General features: G+C 40.8%; 1 protein-coding gene across 1 annotated transcript in view; it reads right to left on the bottom strand.

Annotated features, from left to right (window-relative positions):
- Positions 1-6,171: 6,171 nt before the first annotated feature.
- LOC119013145 (potassium channel subfamily K member 2-like) overlaps positions 6,172-19,435 on the bottom strand; it is a 39,474-nt gene continuing 26,210 nt past the window's right edge. Inside the window, exons 7-9 of the mRNA XM_037087547.1 lie at positions 18,913-19,108; positions 16,196-16,338; positions 6,172-10,980 (exon numbers count right to left, since the gene is read on the bottom strand). Of these exons, the coding sequence (XP_036943442.1) occupies positions 10,624-10,980; positions 16,196-16,338; positions 18,913-19,108 (696 nt within the window). The 3' untranslated portion in view covers positions 6,172-10,623. The remainder of the gene's footprint in view (positions 10,981-16,195; positions 16,339-18,912; positions 19,109-19,435) is intronic.

The raw sequence follows: 19,435 nt of genomic DNA, 5'->3' as shown, positions 1-19,435 counted from the left end.
GCAGCTAGTCCTGCGGTGTCAAATCAAAATTCTCCACAATGAGAAAAGAGCAGTTTTTGAACAAACTGGTGCCAATTTGACAAACCTTTGCTCTCAATCTTAGAAGATGACAAAAATGTAAAGATTTCCGAATGCTCTTCTTCCTCTTGGATACAGATTACCCCTGTTTTAGAGTTAAAGGTGCAATATGTAAGACTTAGTCACCTGTCAAATTCATACTAAAAACAAATGGTAGATACTATATCACCAGAGTAACCACTGCTGCCGACTAGAGCTGCCCTAAGCTAGTCATCTCGGTTAAGTAGCGATTTGGACCAGGAGCTAGGGGACCAGGGGAGTGTTACATGTTTACACCGCTAGCACAGGAGCTTTGGACCAGGACGGGCCGGTGCCACCCAGTTAGCATGCTAACTTCCGTAGATATCTCTGAAACACAGTAGATAGACATCATAATTCTTAAACATTTACCCTTTAAGTAAGAGGCTGCAATCAAAACCTGGTTAGCTATTTTAGCACGACTTTCAAATGAAATCAGACTAGCTGTTTCCACTCCTTCAGGTCCTCAAGCTGAGCTAACCCCACTTCTGCCCCAGCTGCATACTTGAGGTGATGATTAAGCATTTTGGGGAAAATGCTTTGACCACTAGATGGACGCCACACTGGTGTGTGCGATGGATGTAGATCTAGACCAAGAGGCAGTTAGATTAGCTTAGTGCAAGGGTGGGAAACAGGGGGAAGCAGCTAGTTTATATATACGCCTAGCAGCATCCCGGCTATAATGAACATATTGCATGTTGTTTAGGCGCTGTAACGATCACTTGGCAGGGAGCTGAATTAGTCATCAGTCACATCCAGGAGGCTCGTCATCAGCGCGAGGCTGCCAGGAGACCAAGCGACCGGCGATGGAGAATTTGCATCTATTTTCTGCTCTTGTTGAAGAGGGGCTGTTCTTCTGTCTGCAGGTGCACCCAGGCATAAATGCTACATCTTTCACACAAAGGACATCGGTTCAACCAGGAGGGTCAGCGCATGTAAAAGGCTAAATGGTTATAAAAGGAATATGAAGAGTGACAAGTGTTTTGGCCAGAGTGACTCATCGCCCTTCACATCAGCCTAGACAGCTCTGTGCAGAGGCAGAGCAGAGCAGATGGAGCTAAAAGGAGTCCAAATTAGTCTGACTTCAGGAAAAACACCAATGTATTATTTTTGTAATACTGACTTGAGACTTAAAATCCAACAATTGTGTATAAATGTGTAATGTTTGTTAAGTCAAGCGGGTTAAAAGGTCCAATGTGTAGCATTTAGCTGCAGTAATGGACTGTTATATACATAATTATGTTCTTTTAATAGTGTTTAGTCACCTGAAACAAGAATCATCCTGTCTTTGTTACCTTAGAATGAGACTTTTATATCTTCACAGGGGGTGAGTCATCTCCCACGAAGTCTGCCACGCTGTACTGCCAAGTTACATTATTTGTGCCTTAAAATACCTTCAGATTTTCCATTCTGACGTGTGGTCTTTTTTTTTGTTGTTACTTTTCCATCTTAAAATCTTTGTTATGACAAGAAATTGTCTAAACATCTGAAAGAAATATATGACTCAGGAGTAACTGGGACAACCGATGTCTTCAATCTATTTTTAAAAGAGATTGCTTGAGCAGAACGTTACCAAAAACAATTCAAGGGCACAGAAGCGCTGTCATCTGTGTTGTGTTGTCAAACCACAAATGTCTGTAATGGAAAAGTCAACGTTAATGCCTCAGGCAAAGACTTCCTGTCACACACAGCCCGTCCGAGATGATTCACCCTCTCCCTAAACAACTGCAAGTTTCTGTAATGTAATCACTGAAAAAAAATAAAAATAAAAATAAAAAAAACTGACTGAGAATATCCAACTAGCCTTGACAAGAAAATATAATAATGTCTTAACAGTGGTTATTTTTCTGAAATCACACACTGAAATAATGAGAGGGAGAGAAGATGAACATATCAGCTGCAGGCTAAATATAATCAAGGTATGTTGAAAGCTGCTGGGTTGTTGTGATTACTATTCATCAAGGACATCTCCTCTAACTATATATATTCACGCTCCACAGGGAGGTCTGGAGCCGTAAAGGGCAGGATGTCATTCATCCTCTCAGCGTGAGAGGATATCCTATCTGCAACAGCCTGAACATGGCAGGAAAGTGCTGTTAGATTCAGAGAAAGGTCAAAGTTTAAATCATCCCCCTCTGGATTAAAGAGTTGGTTTTCTTGTCAGGTTCACTTTTAGAATTTTTTGTGATGATCTGACTTAAAAGGTCAATGGTAAGAAGAGGCTGTCACATTTCTGAATACAGATTTCTCCTTCTTTGACTGGAGCAAAGCTCAATACCCAACGGATTTGAACTAAAGTGAACTGATGGGCACTGGATTATCAGCCAGAAGTTACACGGCAACCTAAGAATAATGAATAGATTCCTGGAAGTCGCATTTTTGGGGCCCTGGAACATCCCTGGATTGTGTTCTGATTCAGAGCTTCAGATTTACTTTTTTACTTTATTAAATAAGATTCAAAAGAAGTTCTATCCTCACTCCTGTTTATCAACCTGACTGCAGCAATGATCTGCAGAGGTGACCGCCACTGTTGGGTGTTTATGTAATGTAATATTGACCTGTGTGCTAGCTTATGGCCAATGGACAACGAAGTGATCTGGCTGGAGTATAAAGACTAGACCCAGGAATTCCCCCGATGATTACAGAATCACGCATGGTAGCGGTTGTATGTATGTGTCTGCTACCGAACGGTCCTGACTGCCAGGGCTGCAGTGGAGTAGATACACAACACAGCAAAGTCAGTAGAAGTCAACACATTCAACACACTCAAGTGAACACGGATCTGGCAGTAATATGGCAGTAAATACACCACTGGACAACCACCACTGCTGGCACAAATGCTTTCAATCAAGATTACAATTAAGAAGTTCTATTCATTTGAAGTTTTGTCGTGTTCACCAACTTCCCTAATCCGTAAGTAGTCATGGGTGACCAAATGGAAAGCAATGCCACTCTAAGTAAACTTGTCTATTTCACCGGGGACTGAACATTGTTGGAAGCATTTGGGGATAACGTAAGAACACAACTCGCACAGGCTTGTTTAACTTTAGATGGAGCACAGACCAGCTGTTTGATCCTGCATCAAGCCATCACCTCCTGTCACCAGCTCCATAGTGAATGTGCACACACATAGGAGTATCGATCTTCTCTTGCCGTGAACGTGTACTATATGTCCCAAATGGTTATACTCTTTTTTTCTAAAGGCTTTATTTTCCAGATGAGACATATCCCGGTGAGCGCTGATTGAACTTTAAAGAACGTCAAACATCCTCTTTTTTCAAGCGTCTGCAGCGAAACATCCTGTCGAGCCGAAGTTGTCGATGCAGCAGCTCAGTGCCACAGTGGGAGTCTCCCCATGGAGGCGACTGGACAGTATTTCCCAAAAAATCCATACTCTGTATAGTGTGTTTTGTGGTCACAGCAGCTTGGTGCGTAACTAGAAACTTAAAAAAAAAAACAAAGAAAGAAAAGTGGTTATGAAGCCAATTATGTGCTGAATAATACAGTAGGATTGGACAGACGACAGAGGACCTGTCGCACGAAGTCATTACACACACAAACCCGCCCACGCACAATCCCGGCTCGCTCTCCATGTGTGCGGGAGCTGCCACTCTCACCGTGTACCTCTGAGACGGTGGCGGTTGGTGGCTGAGTCACCGCTTTCCTCTGATGTCAGTGCAGACAGAATCTCTAATGAATCCAGCAGTCCTCCAACCGGGCCGGCTCCGCGCTTTGAGTGGCTGCAGGACACTAAATACTGCCGTTATGCATCTCAGTGTGTCTCGGGCAGCCGTTTGAGTGCTTTGGGCGGCTGCAAGGCTTCACTACAGTTATAGATCATATTGTCTAGTCCCCACTGTAGGTTCAGCTTACCGGTAAGCTTTCAAGGGCTTTTAAAAAAAAAAAAAATTCTACCACTCAGTATTAGTTTGCAGATTCTCCATGCTGAAACACTCAGATATCACCACCGAGCTACAAATCCCGTCCGCTATCAGCAGTAAATCACAGCGGCTGCCGTTTGAAGGGCACAGAGTTGCGGGTCATTTCCTGGATTATCCAGCAGCTGGGGATGTACTTTTGGTCCTGTCTGTTGGGTCACAGGGCAGAGGCTTGAAGGTGACTTACAAACATCGCTCTCTGTCTAGAATCATTAAGTAACCTGTCAGTACACATTAAGGACAAACCGTCAAAGCGCCTGATTGGAGTGGGTGTCTAGGTTGCACGGTGCGCAAAGAAGAAGAAGAAGAAGAAGAAGAGAGGAGATTGTAGGAAAGTTATATTATCGTAGTAGAATGAAAACATACGAGGGCAAGATTTGCAAATTAAGTGAAAGTGTCAATGCGGCGAATCGTGAACGGCGGCTGTCTCGAGCCACTCTGTGCTTGTGAGCTGCGGAGAACAGTTTGTAACTTGTGACTCAGATCACTTTGTCACTTCTGCTCCATTACCAGCCAGCGTCTGCCTTTTGTTCATTTGATTACACATTGTGTCCTTGTGCTGCACAGACCAGGCAGCAGCAGGTTGTTCTGGGACAACTGATGTGTAATTTTTTTCAGAAAAAACAGGTAGTCCTATGTAGAAGCTCCCCACTGCCAATGACACTACAGCATAAGAATACAATATTCTAATATAAAACATAAACCAAGTTTTTAGATGAACTACAAAATACTTATTAACCATTTAAAAAAACAAACAAACAAAAAAAAACATATCATAAGCATCAATTGCAATTTTACTGCAAACTGTTTCTGGTAGCTCTTTTTGTCTGTTAACAGTAAAACAACTCCTAAAAAGTTTCACTAAGTAAAAATGCAGCATTGATAAATGATAGTTACTATGATGTGTTACCAAGTTAGTTGAGACTCACTGTGCTGATGTGTTTTCTCTGCGACTGATCCTTCAGAGACAGAGCTAGTGATATTGACTTTCTTACTTTGTGTCACATTTGTCATTACTAATGAGGTGGAAAAACAGGGAACCTTAGAAAGCCACAGATCACACACCTCATTAGACTACATCCAGAAGACATTTGGAATTAGACGCACGTTGTTCTTTTTTTTGTTTTTTTGTTTTGTTTTTTTCCAGAGCTAATGATTAAAGTTTGTAAGGAGTGAGAGCTTTTTATCTCTGAGATCTGCACAGCCAAGTACCAATCAGGCGGCTGGTAGTGACAGCTTGCAATTTCTCTGTGCTTACTTTTGAAGTATCTTTTACTTTAGTGTCTCTTCCAAACACAACACCCGCTGAGCAACGTTCGAGCGCTGCTTGAACAAAGAGGGACGCAAAAGTAATTACAAGCCACCGGACCTTGACTGACATAACATGGTATCTGACAAGGGGGCGAATATGTTGTGTTGTGTTTTCAGTCACAGCCGGTTGGAGTTGCTGCGGATAAACACCACTGACTACTGAAGAGTAATTTGATGCGGAGAAGAAAATGCAGATTATACAGATTCACACTGAAAACAAAAGCTAGATGTAAGCAGGTGTTAGTTGTTTTTTGTCCAGTGTGAACAAACTGTGAACAAAATTGATCAAACGCCAAAAAGCAACAATGAATTTGACTCAGTCCCTGTCACACCATCCTGCTGCCAGCGAAAGTCATGAGAGCACAAAATGTGTGTTAATCCACTGCTGAAAGTACAAACACACAGTTTCCTCCTGTCTGAGTCACATTTGATTAGCACCCAGCATAATGAAGAAATGAATTGTTTGGAAACGACACACTATGCATTCATGACCAATTCTTAAAGATTGTCGTTGCGCAGCAGAGGATGTCACGAGAAGGATAGTCACATGTATAACACGAAAAATATTGAATGAGAATAGAATGAAATGTAACAGTACAAACAGTGACCTTCAGTGTTTTTTGCATACAAAATATTTTATTCTAAACCGTCTGAAAAGTTTGTCATGAGCTGAGGTGACATACCCACATAAACATATTAACATACTGGAAACACATGGTCGCCGTACTGTTATTAAAATCCTAGCAAAGCCTGCAGTTACAGACACATCTGATCTATAAGCACTGGAAGAAAACATTTACATAGCATGCAACACTTTGAAATCATGTTGACTTTTTAAAATGTGCATGTGTGTACATGACCCCCCCATGTATATTGGCAAGTTTTTTTTTTTTTTTTTTTTTTTTACAGATGAGCTCATCAGGAATTTAAAAACAACAGAATAAACACTTAATTTTCTTTAATGGTTCTCATTTTAAAAGATTTTCATGCATACATTTTAAAAAGTTGACCAAATCTAACCTAAAATAGGAAATGATTCTTGATTTTTAGAACACTTTTCTCTTACCTACTATCATGATAATAACGACTATGATTGGTACATAATCACGTTTTTAATGCCATCATGTATGAGGGCACGTGGCCTTAAAAAGCCTATAGTTATCTTCACAGCATCCCCGCTCTGTGCATACATAAATCACAATGTCGAATCATGTGCTTACATTCTTAATGAGGCTAATCTCTGCCATCATGAATGGATAGATACATTCAACATGCTTGAACTGGGATTCTGATGCAGCCGAAGACTTAATTAAAAAACTGTCACCCAGGGGAATGAGGGGGCTGTCGTGCGAAAATGCATGTGTGTGTGTGTGTGTGTGTGTGTGTGTGTGCGGAGATGAAATTGGTTTTCTGGAAAAACCCCACTGCACATTCACACATTCATTCGGGCACAAACACGTACTGTAAACACATTCATGCACACGTTTCCACGTGTGTCCTGACATATTACATAACGCTCTTTCAGCAGCGCTCCTTGACTTTCCTCTGTGCTGACAGCTCATCTCGCAGCAGCTGTCACTCACACTTGCTGACGCCTCTTGGGGGCTTCACGCTGAGCATCTGCACTGAGGCTCGGTTCTGCTTTGCATTATTATGCCAGTTGTCTTTTTTTCCCCCCAGTGTATTGCAAGAAAAAAAAAAAACAACCCACAGAGTTGGTGTTTGGATGCTATTGTTCACCTTTTAGAAACACAAGAAGAACACCATGGTAACCTTTAAGCCCAATCGACTCCTATTCGTTTCTTTTATCTTATCTTTCTTCACAATGCCGAAGTGACTCTCTCTTTGATTTTATGACACATGACAGCTGCTGACCTTACTGTACTGTCAGTCGGGCCCTGCTTACGCTTTCAAGAACACCAGGAGATCCTTGATGGATAAAGACAGCAAACTTGTAACCTACCAATACTGTCCTAGACAGGGTTGCACCAGATATTTGTAAACCTGTCACTTCTTTTACTTTTATTTAAGTCTAGTAACTGCTTGGTAGTTTTAGAACTGGACCAATATATCATTATGAATGTTTGTTTCATCTATATATGTATACATGGGGGAAAAAATGACATACATTTATACACGTCAGAATAAGTGGGGAAATATTCAATCATGCTAACTTAGATAACCCTATTTAGTTATTTAGTCGAACTAAGTTTTTAAAAGATAGTATATTTGAGGTACATTGCGTCACTTTTTAGGTAATGACGACATTAACATACATACAGCAAAGTGTCCGGTCGGATCTGTATTGCATCACCTTCATTCTAATTTCGGTAATCTATTAGTAAGCTAATGCAGATTTTGTGAATTAATTCAGATAGCCACATATCTGTTACATCGGGCATTTATATTCTTTAACTAGGTATTGTAAATGAACTCATCCATATCTAAGATCTACTTTGTTTAGTGCAACATATTCAGATCAGTTGTTTGTAAATCTTCATCTGATCTCTTAAGTTATAAGTAGGCTAAGTTTAAAGTTCCCATGAAATAGCTAGTGATATGCAAGTTGCTTTGGTATGACATGTCTTCTGCTTAGGAGAGGATTTAGCACGGATACTGATCAGCTTTTAAAGTAGCAAATAGCACTGAATACGCATGACGCCCCCTACCATGAATCTAGCAGTCAACCAACTCTACCCAGACTGGCAGCTCCCACTGAACACGGCCAGACTGGGAAGGAATAACTCTGCCTTCGAGAGGCAACTAACAGCAGCTTCATTAGCCTCTATATGCTAATGCTACTGTTATCTGTCCATTATTGTTCCAGGAGGCTGCGTGCAGACCCTATCTGGAGCTGTTCATTGGGAGGCTCCTCGTTAGCAGTAGTCAGCAATAATAGTTGAGAAAATACTTCCTCCATGAATTATGATCAAGTTTTACCAAAATCAGTGGACAAAGTTGAAAAATGAGGCTTGCTCTGGAGGCTCCCCCCTCTACTTTGACATTCATAGCAGCCTTGTGAATGTTTATTGGTATACGCCCCAAAGTGCAGGATGAGTCATCTCCTATTTTAAAAGCTATAACTATACAATACCATTAAGAGCCCCTACAAAACTACTTTTTTGGCCATTGTTGGGTGTGATACTAGTCTGTAGGAGAAAGACCTATGTGATAACAACACTTAAGCATCAATTTTGATCTTCATGGGAACTTTAAACTTTAAACCAAAAGCTGGTGCAATCAGCTCCTGCCATTAAGTTGAGGAATAAGATTACATTGGATGTTCTGAAATGTGCTTTAACAGAAAACAAAAGCAATCCATTTTCACCAAAAAAAAAAAAAAAAATCAAAACAACAACAACAAAAACATACTCATCCCCACCCAATTATAGACATTTGGTATATTGTTTGGCCATATATGACATACTGTCCTGTAAGTCACACTGTATCATTAATGCATGTTAATGCTACTGAGAATATAAGTGTATCCTGTTGGGGGGGAAAAAATGCACTGAATAACACAAGACACAATCCAGATCATTCAACTGGGGACACCAGTGATAAAATCCAATGATATGAAAAGTAACCTAATTCTTTGTGGAAATATGCTGAATTTGAATGAGAAATCAAAGTGTGAATGTGTATGTTAAGAGTCAAGGTGAAATATTAACTGTGCCAACATGACATTCCTACCACGTCCTTAATATTTAATCAACAACAAATCAGCTGCAGAGTGACATTTACTTAGATCGATGCTTCTATTTCAGTGTGATCCAGCCTGGTGATCTAAACGCCTGCAGTGATATCGAGCAAAAACAAGTTTCCAATAGCGTACATTCAGCATTGGCATAAGGAAACGATCCCTGTAACTTTATACGTGAGGGTTGTGACATACAGCTGCAACATCTTTAAAAGCAGTAAAGATAATGTATTCTTCCCAGCCTCCGAGCTGTCATTGCAACAGGTTACCATACGTGCCAGGGATTTATTTTCCCTCCAAGCTCTATTTCCAGTTGCGTGAAAACATAGCGGTGGGTTCAATTTCTAGGAAAATAGGATGGGAATTAGGGAGAACAGAAACACACCAGATCCTTTGATCAGACTGGATACTTCTCCGATTCCTCTGTCAGAAAAACAGACTCATTACTTTGGCATATATAGGGGAGATGAGGGTCTGATCAGTGAGCCTGGCACTGTATCCATCTCAACACTCTGAGACTGGGAGGAAATGGCTAATTCAGGCTGACAGACAGAAATGAATCATATCCCAAGAAACCATTTCTCCGCTCAGTTGCCATGCATTCTGTAGATTCAGCTTGAAATTATTTAAATAAAAAAAAAGGTCCATGTCCATCTCCTTACATTTGCCTCTCCTGCATACTTCATACTGTCTATATATTGTGTCTTTATAACAACTGTGCTCATGGATAACAAGTATGAGTGGACGGAGAGCATCAGTCTTTCATGTATCACCATCCTCACATGTAAAACCGGTGGTTTTCAGTAAGGCACATGTGAATTAATCCTTGGGGTGAAAAGCTGAACGTCAGTCATGGAGGAACGAAGATGTCAACATTCGTCTCTTAAGTGAGGGCGGACTGACAGGCAAATACAAGGCAATATAAATTCATACTGGAAGAAGTGTAAACGAAAAGAGAAAGAGACATTCCTTTGTGTTGGCACAGGACCGCTGCCTCGCCAGAGTTCATTGTTGATTATGGAGTGTATTTTTTTTTTAGCAGCGAGGCTCCTCTTCATCTGATGCAGATTTCAGGGCCTCAACAAGAGATGAGCACAGATACATCTATTGCTTTCTAAGTCTGATGAATGTATTCACTTCTGTGTGTTTATAGGCTTATTTGTATGTATATGTGACCCAGATGTCCAGTGTGCTGCTACCTAAATATGGGCTTTCATTTACTTTCCTGCTGATGAGAGAAGTTTGTTAAACTCATGCCTCTGATACAATCATATGTTCCAGTCCGGAGCATGCTCCGGATTTGGCTCGATCACCTCGATCATGTTGGCACAGACAAAATAAAAATAGAAGTCAGACTCCTTTCGTCGAATGACGTGAATCTTAGGCGCAAACCACACCAAAAGTATCTGTGTGAGTGTTTAACAAACAGATGGATTTATCAAGGTTTTTAATCAATGATTGGCACTCAATCCACTTAATGAATGTGCATTGGTACCTTATCACAGATGCTGAGTCAATAGCCACAAAAGCGTGTGTATGTTCAGCCCCTTTAATCTAATTTTCATGCACACGCTTTCCTCATTTTAGATTTTCGATGATGGCAATTTCCCGCCGGTCAGCGTAGTCTGGGCTGAGGCCGTTCAGGTAGAGGCTGCCATTCCTGGTCAGTGCGCCCGTGACGGGACTGAGGGAGAGAGTCAAGTTGTGGCAGGCCTCTCTGTCCTCGTACAGGTTGACCGACAGCGTCCTCTTGCCAGGGGTCATTTCCTGGTTGATGGACGTGTTTATACCCAGCTCAGATGACAGCTTGCGCTTGATGGATGCAGCTCGCTGGAACTTGTCATAGATGTCAACGCTGAGCCGCCGCCGGGTCTCTTTGAACTCCGCTGAGACGTTTGCTGTCCACTCAGCTGCGTGAGCCCGAAACTCCCCGACCTGCAGAGAGAGAACAAGATTGATGCCTGTAGGTGTTCCACAACAACCTGTTCCTTCTTGTACAGTAATGTCCATCATAACAACTACACATGCTACAATTCAGTCTGTTCTCAGTGCTTAAAATACAGCAGCCTGGCTTTTAGATGTGATGCGGTAGGTAGCCCCTAAAGCATCATTTCTTTCTAGAGGAAAGGGTTTGTGTCTACTGCCAATATGGAATCGCTTTTAAGTAATGATGTCTAAGTATCTTAACTGGTGCAAAATGTAAAAAAATGTGAAAGAATGTTATTTTAACTCAAAGCAGGATGTTTTCGTAAGCCTAACAAAGTAGTTATGGTGCCTAAACCTAATCAATCCATACACTAATAACAGTCCAGGAGTCTTAATAGTCAAAATATGTTAAATGTTTGTCAGAAAGTTAGATTTTGAAAGTCTAACTGGATATTGCAAGAATTTTCTGTGCTTAATTTGACCGTGGATCCCTCTACCAGGCCCCTGAGGGTGTCGCTCAACCTTGCTTCCAGTCGGGGCTAAAAGCATTTTCTTCACTGACCCTGATTATAAGAGAGATGTCTGTAAAACTGTTGAGTGGAAATCAATAACAGCAAACAAGGCTGAATATGACACTTTTTGTTAAAAAACGTTTGATACATGGAGGTTTTAAAATTTGTAAAACTTCCAAAAGGCTGAGAAAATTATGGCATGTCATGATGTGGGTCTATGGGCCGAGCTGGAACTGCTATGTTGCAACACATAGCATATAAGATATGCACGTTTGGGGGCTTAAATACTGTCATGGTGCTTTTAATTGTTAACCTTAAAAAAAACATGCATCCATAATTATTTACAGGTGCTGGACAACAGTAATGCACACAGAGAGATGAACAAATACACACTTCTGTGTTGTTCCCAATAATTATTATACTTTCCATAGACATGCCAATGGTTCAACCACAAGTATTTGGTGTTTTTATTTCCTCACATTTAACAGAGTCCACAAAGTCCTGAAAACCATTTGTGATTAAAAAAATGTTTGTGTCTTTATAGAATATAGAATTGGAAATGAGACAGTGCAGGTAAATTAATGTATTTTCAATCTTGCACAAAAGCCCCAAGCCTGTTTCTGAACGTATTCATTGGCTTCAGACAGAATAGGTAAACAGAAATGGCCATGTTAATGTGAGCAGCTCACCAACAGTGAATGGAGTTCAGTCTTGGGAACATAAATGCCATGTTCATTAATCTGATCATATTGTTCAACAGCTTGTGCCTTCTCACACATATATTAGCTGCTCACAAATTAGTGATGCCCATGAAAGAACCTTCTTCTATTATTTGCATCAATGGTTCATCTGTCATTGAGATGAGGGAGTGAGGTTTTAGATTTTTAGAGGTAAAATGGCTAAACTGGGGAAAATATATTATATTATATAATATTTACGATCTAGAAATGTGTTTTTTACCTTCTGTTGAGCATCTGAGTGATTGTATGAGGCAATAGTTTGACATTTTAGGGAATAGGCATATTCTCTTTCCAGCTGAGAGTTAGATGAGATGTTGAATACCGATCTGATATCTGCCCGTTATGGTCTTTACACCCTTGGGTGGCTTCTTTCAAATGATTCATTCGCGCTTCAATATTGTTTTTCGAATATTTGTCTTTGTCGTGAGTGCTTTCACAAAGAAACCAAATATTTTGGATTTATTTATCCAGCCCAGTCTCCTGCCAAAGCATTTAATAGAACCGCCAATTTGCTAGAGGATAGCGTTTGAGTGTCGCAGTGTGCCTCACCCAGGTGTGAAGGTGCACAAGTGCATGGAGGTGCCGCTCCAGCAAGAGGCGATAATGAAAGGAGCACACAGAGAGTTCACATTGGGAGGAGGTCAGGAACAGGACGGTCACCCAGGAGACCGATGTTCGGATTCAGAATGAAGCCAATAGTCAGTGGTAATTGTTTAAACAATCTTGTCCTAAATCTGCAAGTTATTTTGATGCCTTTGTTTTGAAGGCCTAACCAGACATTGTATATCTATTTTTGCTAACTTGAACACAGAATGACAGCATGTTGAACTAAATGACGACACTGAACGGTGAACTGGTGCATCTATTGCATGATTTGGTGTGACACTGGGTTGATTTTTTTGCACAAACATGAACAAACATTTTTTCAGTCCTATTCCTCGGGACTCCTTGCCCTTGTGTGTTTTAGGTGTTTCCCTGCTCCAACACACCTGATAGAAATGATCAACTCATTATCGAGCTCTGCTGGAGCCTGAAAATGACCTATTCATTTTATGCAAGCTCTGCTCTCAAGTGACTATTCAGGAATTACTTTGGCTGTCATAAGACGCTCGACTGTTCTAAGCATAAAGAGGATGGATGTTGTGGGGATTTTTTTTTAAAATTCTGTTGTTGCAGGCAGCTATTGCTGTTGAGAAGTTGTACAGATGAGACATGCTTGCACCATCCATCACTTCACTGGTTTTATCTAAACTTGACTGCAGGAGCCTGCAGCAATAAAAAGAAAAGCCTGTCTCTGAGCAGGGTACAGTATCTGGTAGACACAGTCTGTTTATGTTCCTTGAGAGGCGAGCGGGGGGGATACATCATTGCTCTCACCTTCATAAACTATAAGGCCTCTCTCTCGTGGCCGTGTAGTCATTCATTAGGGCTCTGAGGTGTGCTTGTTTAAAGCAGTGTGTTTCTGCGTGCTTAAGTTACATTTCATGGGCTGTGTTCCATGTGTGCTCACATTAGCCACACACACACTAGGACACTTGAGTACGTGCTTTCTCCTCCCTTTTCTCACTTTCTCGGTCTGATCTTACTCACCCCCCTCCCACAAACTCCCCAACCTCCCACCGCAACCTTCTCTCACAGTAATGTATTTCTCTGTAGAGCTCACAGCCTCCACAGCTGCCCTCCTAATTATGCCTGAGCAAGATTCCTGCTGCAGACCGCCATTTAGTCCCCCTGTTTTTAAGTTAAGTTCAAATCCCCTCTTGGCAATTCTTTAAAAAACATTTAAATAACACATTTGAAGTAATATTATGGCATAATATTATCTATTGTTGTTTATTCAAAATGACCAGAAACAGAGGTCCCCTCTTAGGTAGTTGCTCGATATAGTGCCCTGTTGGTAATATTGACATGTATGTATGTGTGTGTGTATATGTGTGTGTGTGCACAGATGCGTGGTTCCCTCCATCTCTTTTACATGTGAATAATGAAACTGCTGGAACAGCGAGGCATCTTATTACTCAGCGGCAGCACAACAAATATTTAATCCAACTCTTGTAAAGATGGTGTTTTCTCCACAGGACACAGTCAGGATGGATATTCATCACCTCAGATTTATGCCTTGAGGAGTGAACTGGAAAACACTGCAAGATATTTCTCTGTCACTACTAGAGGGAGACGGATGCGCACCTGTGCACTTACTGCAAACTTCCCCCCACATCTACAGTGTTATATTTGTTAGGCTGCTGAAGAGGAGTGTAGGCGTCAACATGGAGCAGCTGCAGCAGCTTTAAGTGGTCTAATGCACACAGAGTTGTGCAAGTGTTTGGGATCTTTGACAAATCTGACACATTTTTGACATGTGAAACAAATATTGTGCTCACCTCGCTGCTAAAGTTGACACATTTTCTTTTAGACTTGCATAATGCAAACTGGGTGACAGACTTTAGTGCTTCTTTGAAGGTCCCAGTATACTGACACAAAGTGTATGCTTTAGTTTCGGAGCCTCTGACATCACATTTTTGTTGCTTATTGTGTAACATACTTTTTGATACATATAATCCACTTTATGCAGAGACTCGCACGTTGTACAAAGCTGTGAAAGTAAGGCAGGATTTGAACTTGTCTCTCAAGGACCCTTATTTCATTCTCCACACAAGACCAGTGCGGGGAATCATAGTGTACTCTCTTTGTGATTACCTCTTGTGTTTTTGAGCCTTTGTTTGACACTGTTTTTCTCTACCTCGCGTGCCGATTTCACCAGCGTTCACCTGCTCAGACTTTCACTTTCACCCTCTCCAGTCTGCCAGTGCTAGCTGCTTGGTCCCAAACCACTCGACGCAGTCTCTCTCCTCGACCTGCCTCATTCCCCCCTGTTGTTAAAATAAATCTTTTGTTTTTGCACAACTCCTCGTGTCCAACCAAAAAACAAAACCGCACAGCTGGATTTCAAATGTGCAACAGCCCTGTAGCCTTAGACTCACAGGTTCCCTTAAAACCCCAGGCTCAGAGCTTGCTCATCTAATAATTTTGATTAATTGTACGGTTGGTAAGCCTTTAGATAAACTTTATGTCTGTAATGCATGGTGAGCATATTCATATATCTTAAAATGCATTTATAAAGCGCTATAAAACTCTTAATAAATGTTTCTTATCATTCATGACAATGAACAACAAGGTTTATTGAGTAATATAAAAGGTGGACATAATCATTAATACACCTTTAACTCCTTTTTCATGCACATGAACTGAAATGAAACACTAAAGAGAAGTAAAATAATGAGAAAAGCCCAATATGTCTCCCTTAAATTTAGCTTTCATAATGCTTGAGACCACTGTTTCTGTCTCACAGCACATTACAGACTATATATTTCTAAAATGGTATAATGTCTTATAAACATGAATAATATGCTGTAGCATGACTCTGCAAGCTTTAAGTAAAGTGACAGGGCAGTACAAGGGTGTTAGCTATGACACAATTTTGAGGACTTGTAATTTTTAAACTGTAAACATACAAAAATACTTGCAGTACATGATGATGTGTGATGTCAAAGGGACCCGATAGCGATTGCTATTCAAGGTGTGTTTTCTATTGATCTATTATCTTTGGCATTACTGTCTTTGGGGCTGTGCCAACCACAAGCTTGGCACTGCCTGTGTGAGACTTATGCGTCCCTTAAAAGTCTTTATCCTCTTATTCACTAACAGCAACACGTTTAGTGACTCATGGGGCAGGCTGGCAATAGTAATATTGGAGTGATATAATTGGTCTTGGGCAATAAAAAAAAGAGACAGCTGGGTCCTAATAAATATAAAAATAACACATTTTTAAGTTTGAAAATGGTCTCCCAGCATCCTCTTGAGAAAAACCTCAGAGGTGAAATTTAATTTTTCCTCCTTTACCAGAGATAAGTTTCTTATCTCCTGCTTGCGTCAGCTCTACGGTGACATAACTCACAGCTCATCAGCACGTACCTCCTCTTTAGTCTTCTTGGAGATGACCCGGAACCAGTCTCCAATCATGCTGAGCACAGCGGCAAAGTACGCCAGGCCCACCATTATCCAGAACCACACCACGGGCTTGTAGAAGTCAAGATAATCTGGACTCTCTGACCCAGCTGCAGAACCAAAGACACAAGGAGTTTGTCACATGAGTCTGTTACATTATCCTGGGTCACTTAACTAACTGACTCATTCTGAGAGGAGTGATTTTATTGGCCTAATGCAGTCAGCTGAGGAAAATGGGTCTTTAACTTTTATACTTGTATCATTTAATGAGCCTTCGTCTTTCCATTTTCAAGGGCAGTCGCAGCTCTCAGCTGCACCGATGCCTTTAATTGCCCCTCAGTCCTCAGTGGAGACAGTTTGTAAGAATATAGAGAATAAAGAGGGCAAGAAAAGGTTCAACCTCTAATAATGATTGATGGATATTTTTCATAAAGCAACAACAAAATCTGATCTGATTGTGTAAACATTTACAGATACTATAATCTAAAAATACAGAATAGAATATATAGATATACTGTAGGTTTATACAGCAGATTTGTCCTGTTGTCTACTGTAAGTGATTAATTTAGTGATTAATTTTAGTTTTTAGTTGGTAATATTTAGCTTGGTAAGACAAACATAAATACAGAATCTTTGAGACATGATAACGACTGAGTTATTTTACACATAAAACAAATTAAACTCAATTACTTCAATTGTGCAGTCAGTTACTTGAAAAAAGTCATTTGACCGGATGACAATTAATGCGGCTCTGTGGCGTTTGCGACTGCAGCAGCACCGTGTTTGCCATGTTTTTAACACTCGCCCCCGTTTTGTTTGTGTGGTGTTTGAGATGTGGGTAGTGAGGTGGGCGGGATACACACAGTAAGTTTATGTGAGAGACACTGACTGCAAACAAACATAAAAACTCTGCATGGCCCCTTTAAACATGTGGAAAAAGGTGTTTAGTGCACAGATTAATTAAATGTTTTGCCCATAAAACAAATGTAAAGTTTAAATCAAGTAAATGTAAATCTTATGGTATGATTAATGTTTTTCCTTTAGCTGTATGTACCTCTGTGTACTTTTGATGTTTGATGTCTTGCAATTCCTTGTGAAATGAGATACAAGTTAACTTAAAACACATACGCAGGTTAAGATTACCAAAATATTTAGATATGTGACTCAGAAATAGACTTAGATTATAGATTTTGATAATTAAAAATGATGTTTATGTGACATGTCTGAGAGCACCTGAGTCTCATCAGCTGCACAGACCTTACCTTGAATCAACATACAATCATTACCTTCAGTACATTTGATTGAGGTTGTTTTTTCTCCCACCATTAGCTGTGTCCTTGCACGAGCGATTAATAAATCAGCTGTGACGCCACACATCCCACTGTGCTGTTAGATAACCTCAGTTTAACTAACCACAGTCCAGGCTGATTAGTTTACTGGTGGTGTTATCTAATCCATAATTATTAGGGCCTGCTAAGAGAAATTTAATTTGGCAGCTAAGTGTTTGTGATTCTCACATCTGCCTCTCCCGTTTCATCCATCAGGCAGGTCAAATCAAGATGATACCACCTGCTCACACACGTTTACAGGTGCACACATGTGCTCACTTTCTCTCTTGTTTATGCACAAGTGTATCCCATATTACCGCTATGTATAATGTGTGCAATCAATGATTTAGACATCACATAATCTGCCTTATTTTGGACAAAACTGTAGGAATGACAAGACTCAAAATGTTGCCATTAAATCAACAAGATAATGGTTACAGGATCAGTTATTAAAGGAACAGTTTTTTTAGGAAGTGCGCTTATTAAATTCCTTGCTAAGACGTGAGACGAGAAAACTCACACAACTGTATTATTTCACTGGATCAGCTGGATCACCACAGTCACAGTGCTGTCACGCAAATCAATTTTAGCCATCCTAAAGTGAGTAAGTAAACTATTAGCTCCACTAGCGGTTAGCTCCCTTGGCCAAAAACACCGCCGAACACTGCTTCCCACTGGTTGCTAACAGCGAACAGCTAACAAGCTCGGCTGCCAGTTTCAACACATCTGTTCACACTTGATGCAAACAAGATATATTAAGATACTTAGTGAACTTAAAGGTTTCCACCTGTTTTTCTCTTTGTGCTAAACTAAGCTAACTAGCTGCTTCCTCCAGTTTTACTTAACAGGCATTGAAAACTTGTCATCCAGTTCTCAGCAAGCAAGCGAAAAAAGTGTATGTTCCAAAAATGTCAAACTATCCCTTTAGATTGGAGGGTTGGATGACCCTTTCACTGCCCTTGGATGGCTCTGATAAATGTGCATGAAGGTGTGAAGTCTGCAAATGATTGTGTTATTTGCCTGAGTTTATTATTTTTGCTAAAAATAACAGTCAAATTGAACGTTCTTTTATGATTTGTGAGTAAAACATGCAGAAAAGTTATTTGGCGGTAATGACCACAGATGTGTGCTTCACGAGATGTGAGCAAGGAACACAATGCAGATGCACTGTCAGAATAAATACATCATGAAGTCAAGAACAGAATGTAACGGCAGGCCAAAGGGAAGACTTATCGCTGCAGTGCACATCTGTTGAGTCAGACTGGCTGAGGAATAACTCGACTATAAATACACTGATTCTAAACTGGGGGTGAAAATGAAAGACGGCCTATAAATCAGAGAGGAAAATCGAGTGACCTTTTTCGCCGGCAACAAAGTCTCCAAAGCCGATCGTGGTGAGAGTGATGACCACGAAGTAGATGGAGTCGAGGGTGCTCCATCCCTCGATGTGCTTGAAGATGACGGCCGGCAGGGCCACAAAGATGAGGCAGCCGAACAGGATGAAGAGCAGCGTGGAGAAGACGCGGATCTTTGTCTGGCTGACTTTCCACTTCTGGAAGGGAGATGGAAAAGGAAAAAAAAAGCAAGATTTTCACATTCAGAAAATAAACTTTGAAAGAGCTGGGGAACTGTGTAGAGCAGAGGCTTTTAATGGAAGAAGTAGTGATTAGAGGTTGTTTACTGCTCAACGTGATTGTTTGCAGCCTAAGATGTTTTCAACTGTGACTGTAAAGGACAGTTCCCTCTCCCTGATTCCCCGGGGAATTTCTTTTTCTTTTGCCCAGTTCACATTGCGATGAGTCACTTCCTCCAACCTCCTTCTAGGAATATATTTGCCATTTTCGAACATCGCAAACGTCAAACCCTTTGCTGTCAGATG

This window comes from Acanthopagrus latus, chromosome 22 (assembly GCF_904848185.1).
Source record: "Acanthopagrus latus isolate v.2019 chromosome 22, fAcaLat1.1, whole genome shotgun sequence".
Taxonomy (NCBI): Eukaryota; Metazoa; Chordata; class Actinopteri; order Spariformes; family Sparidae; genus Acanthopagrus; species Acanthopagrus latus.
This window is presented reverse-complemented; position numbering and strand designations above follow the sequence as displayed.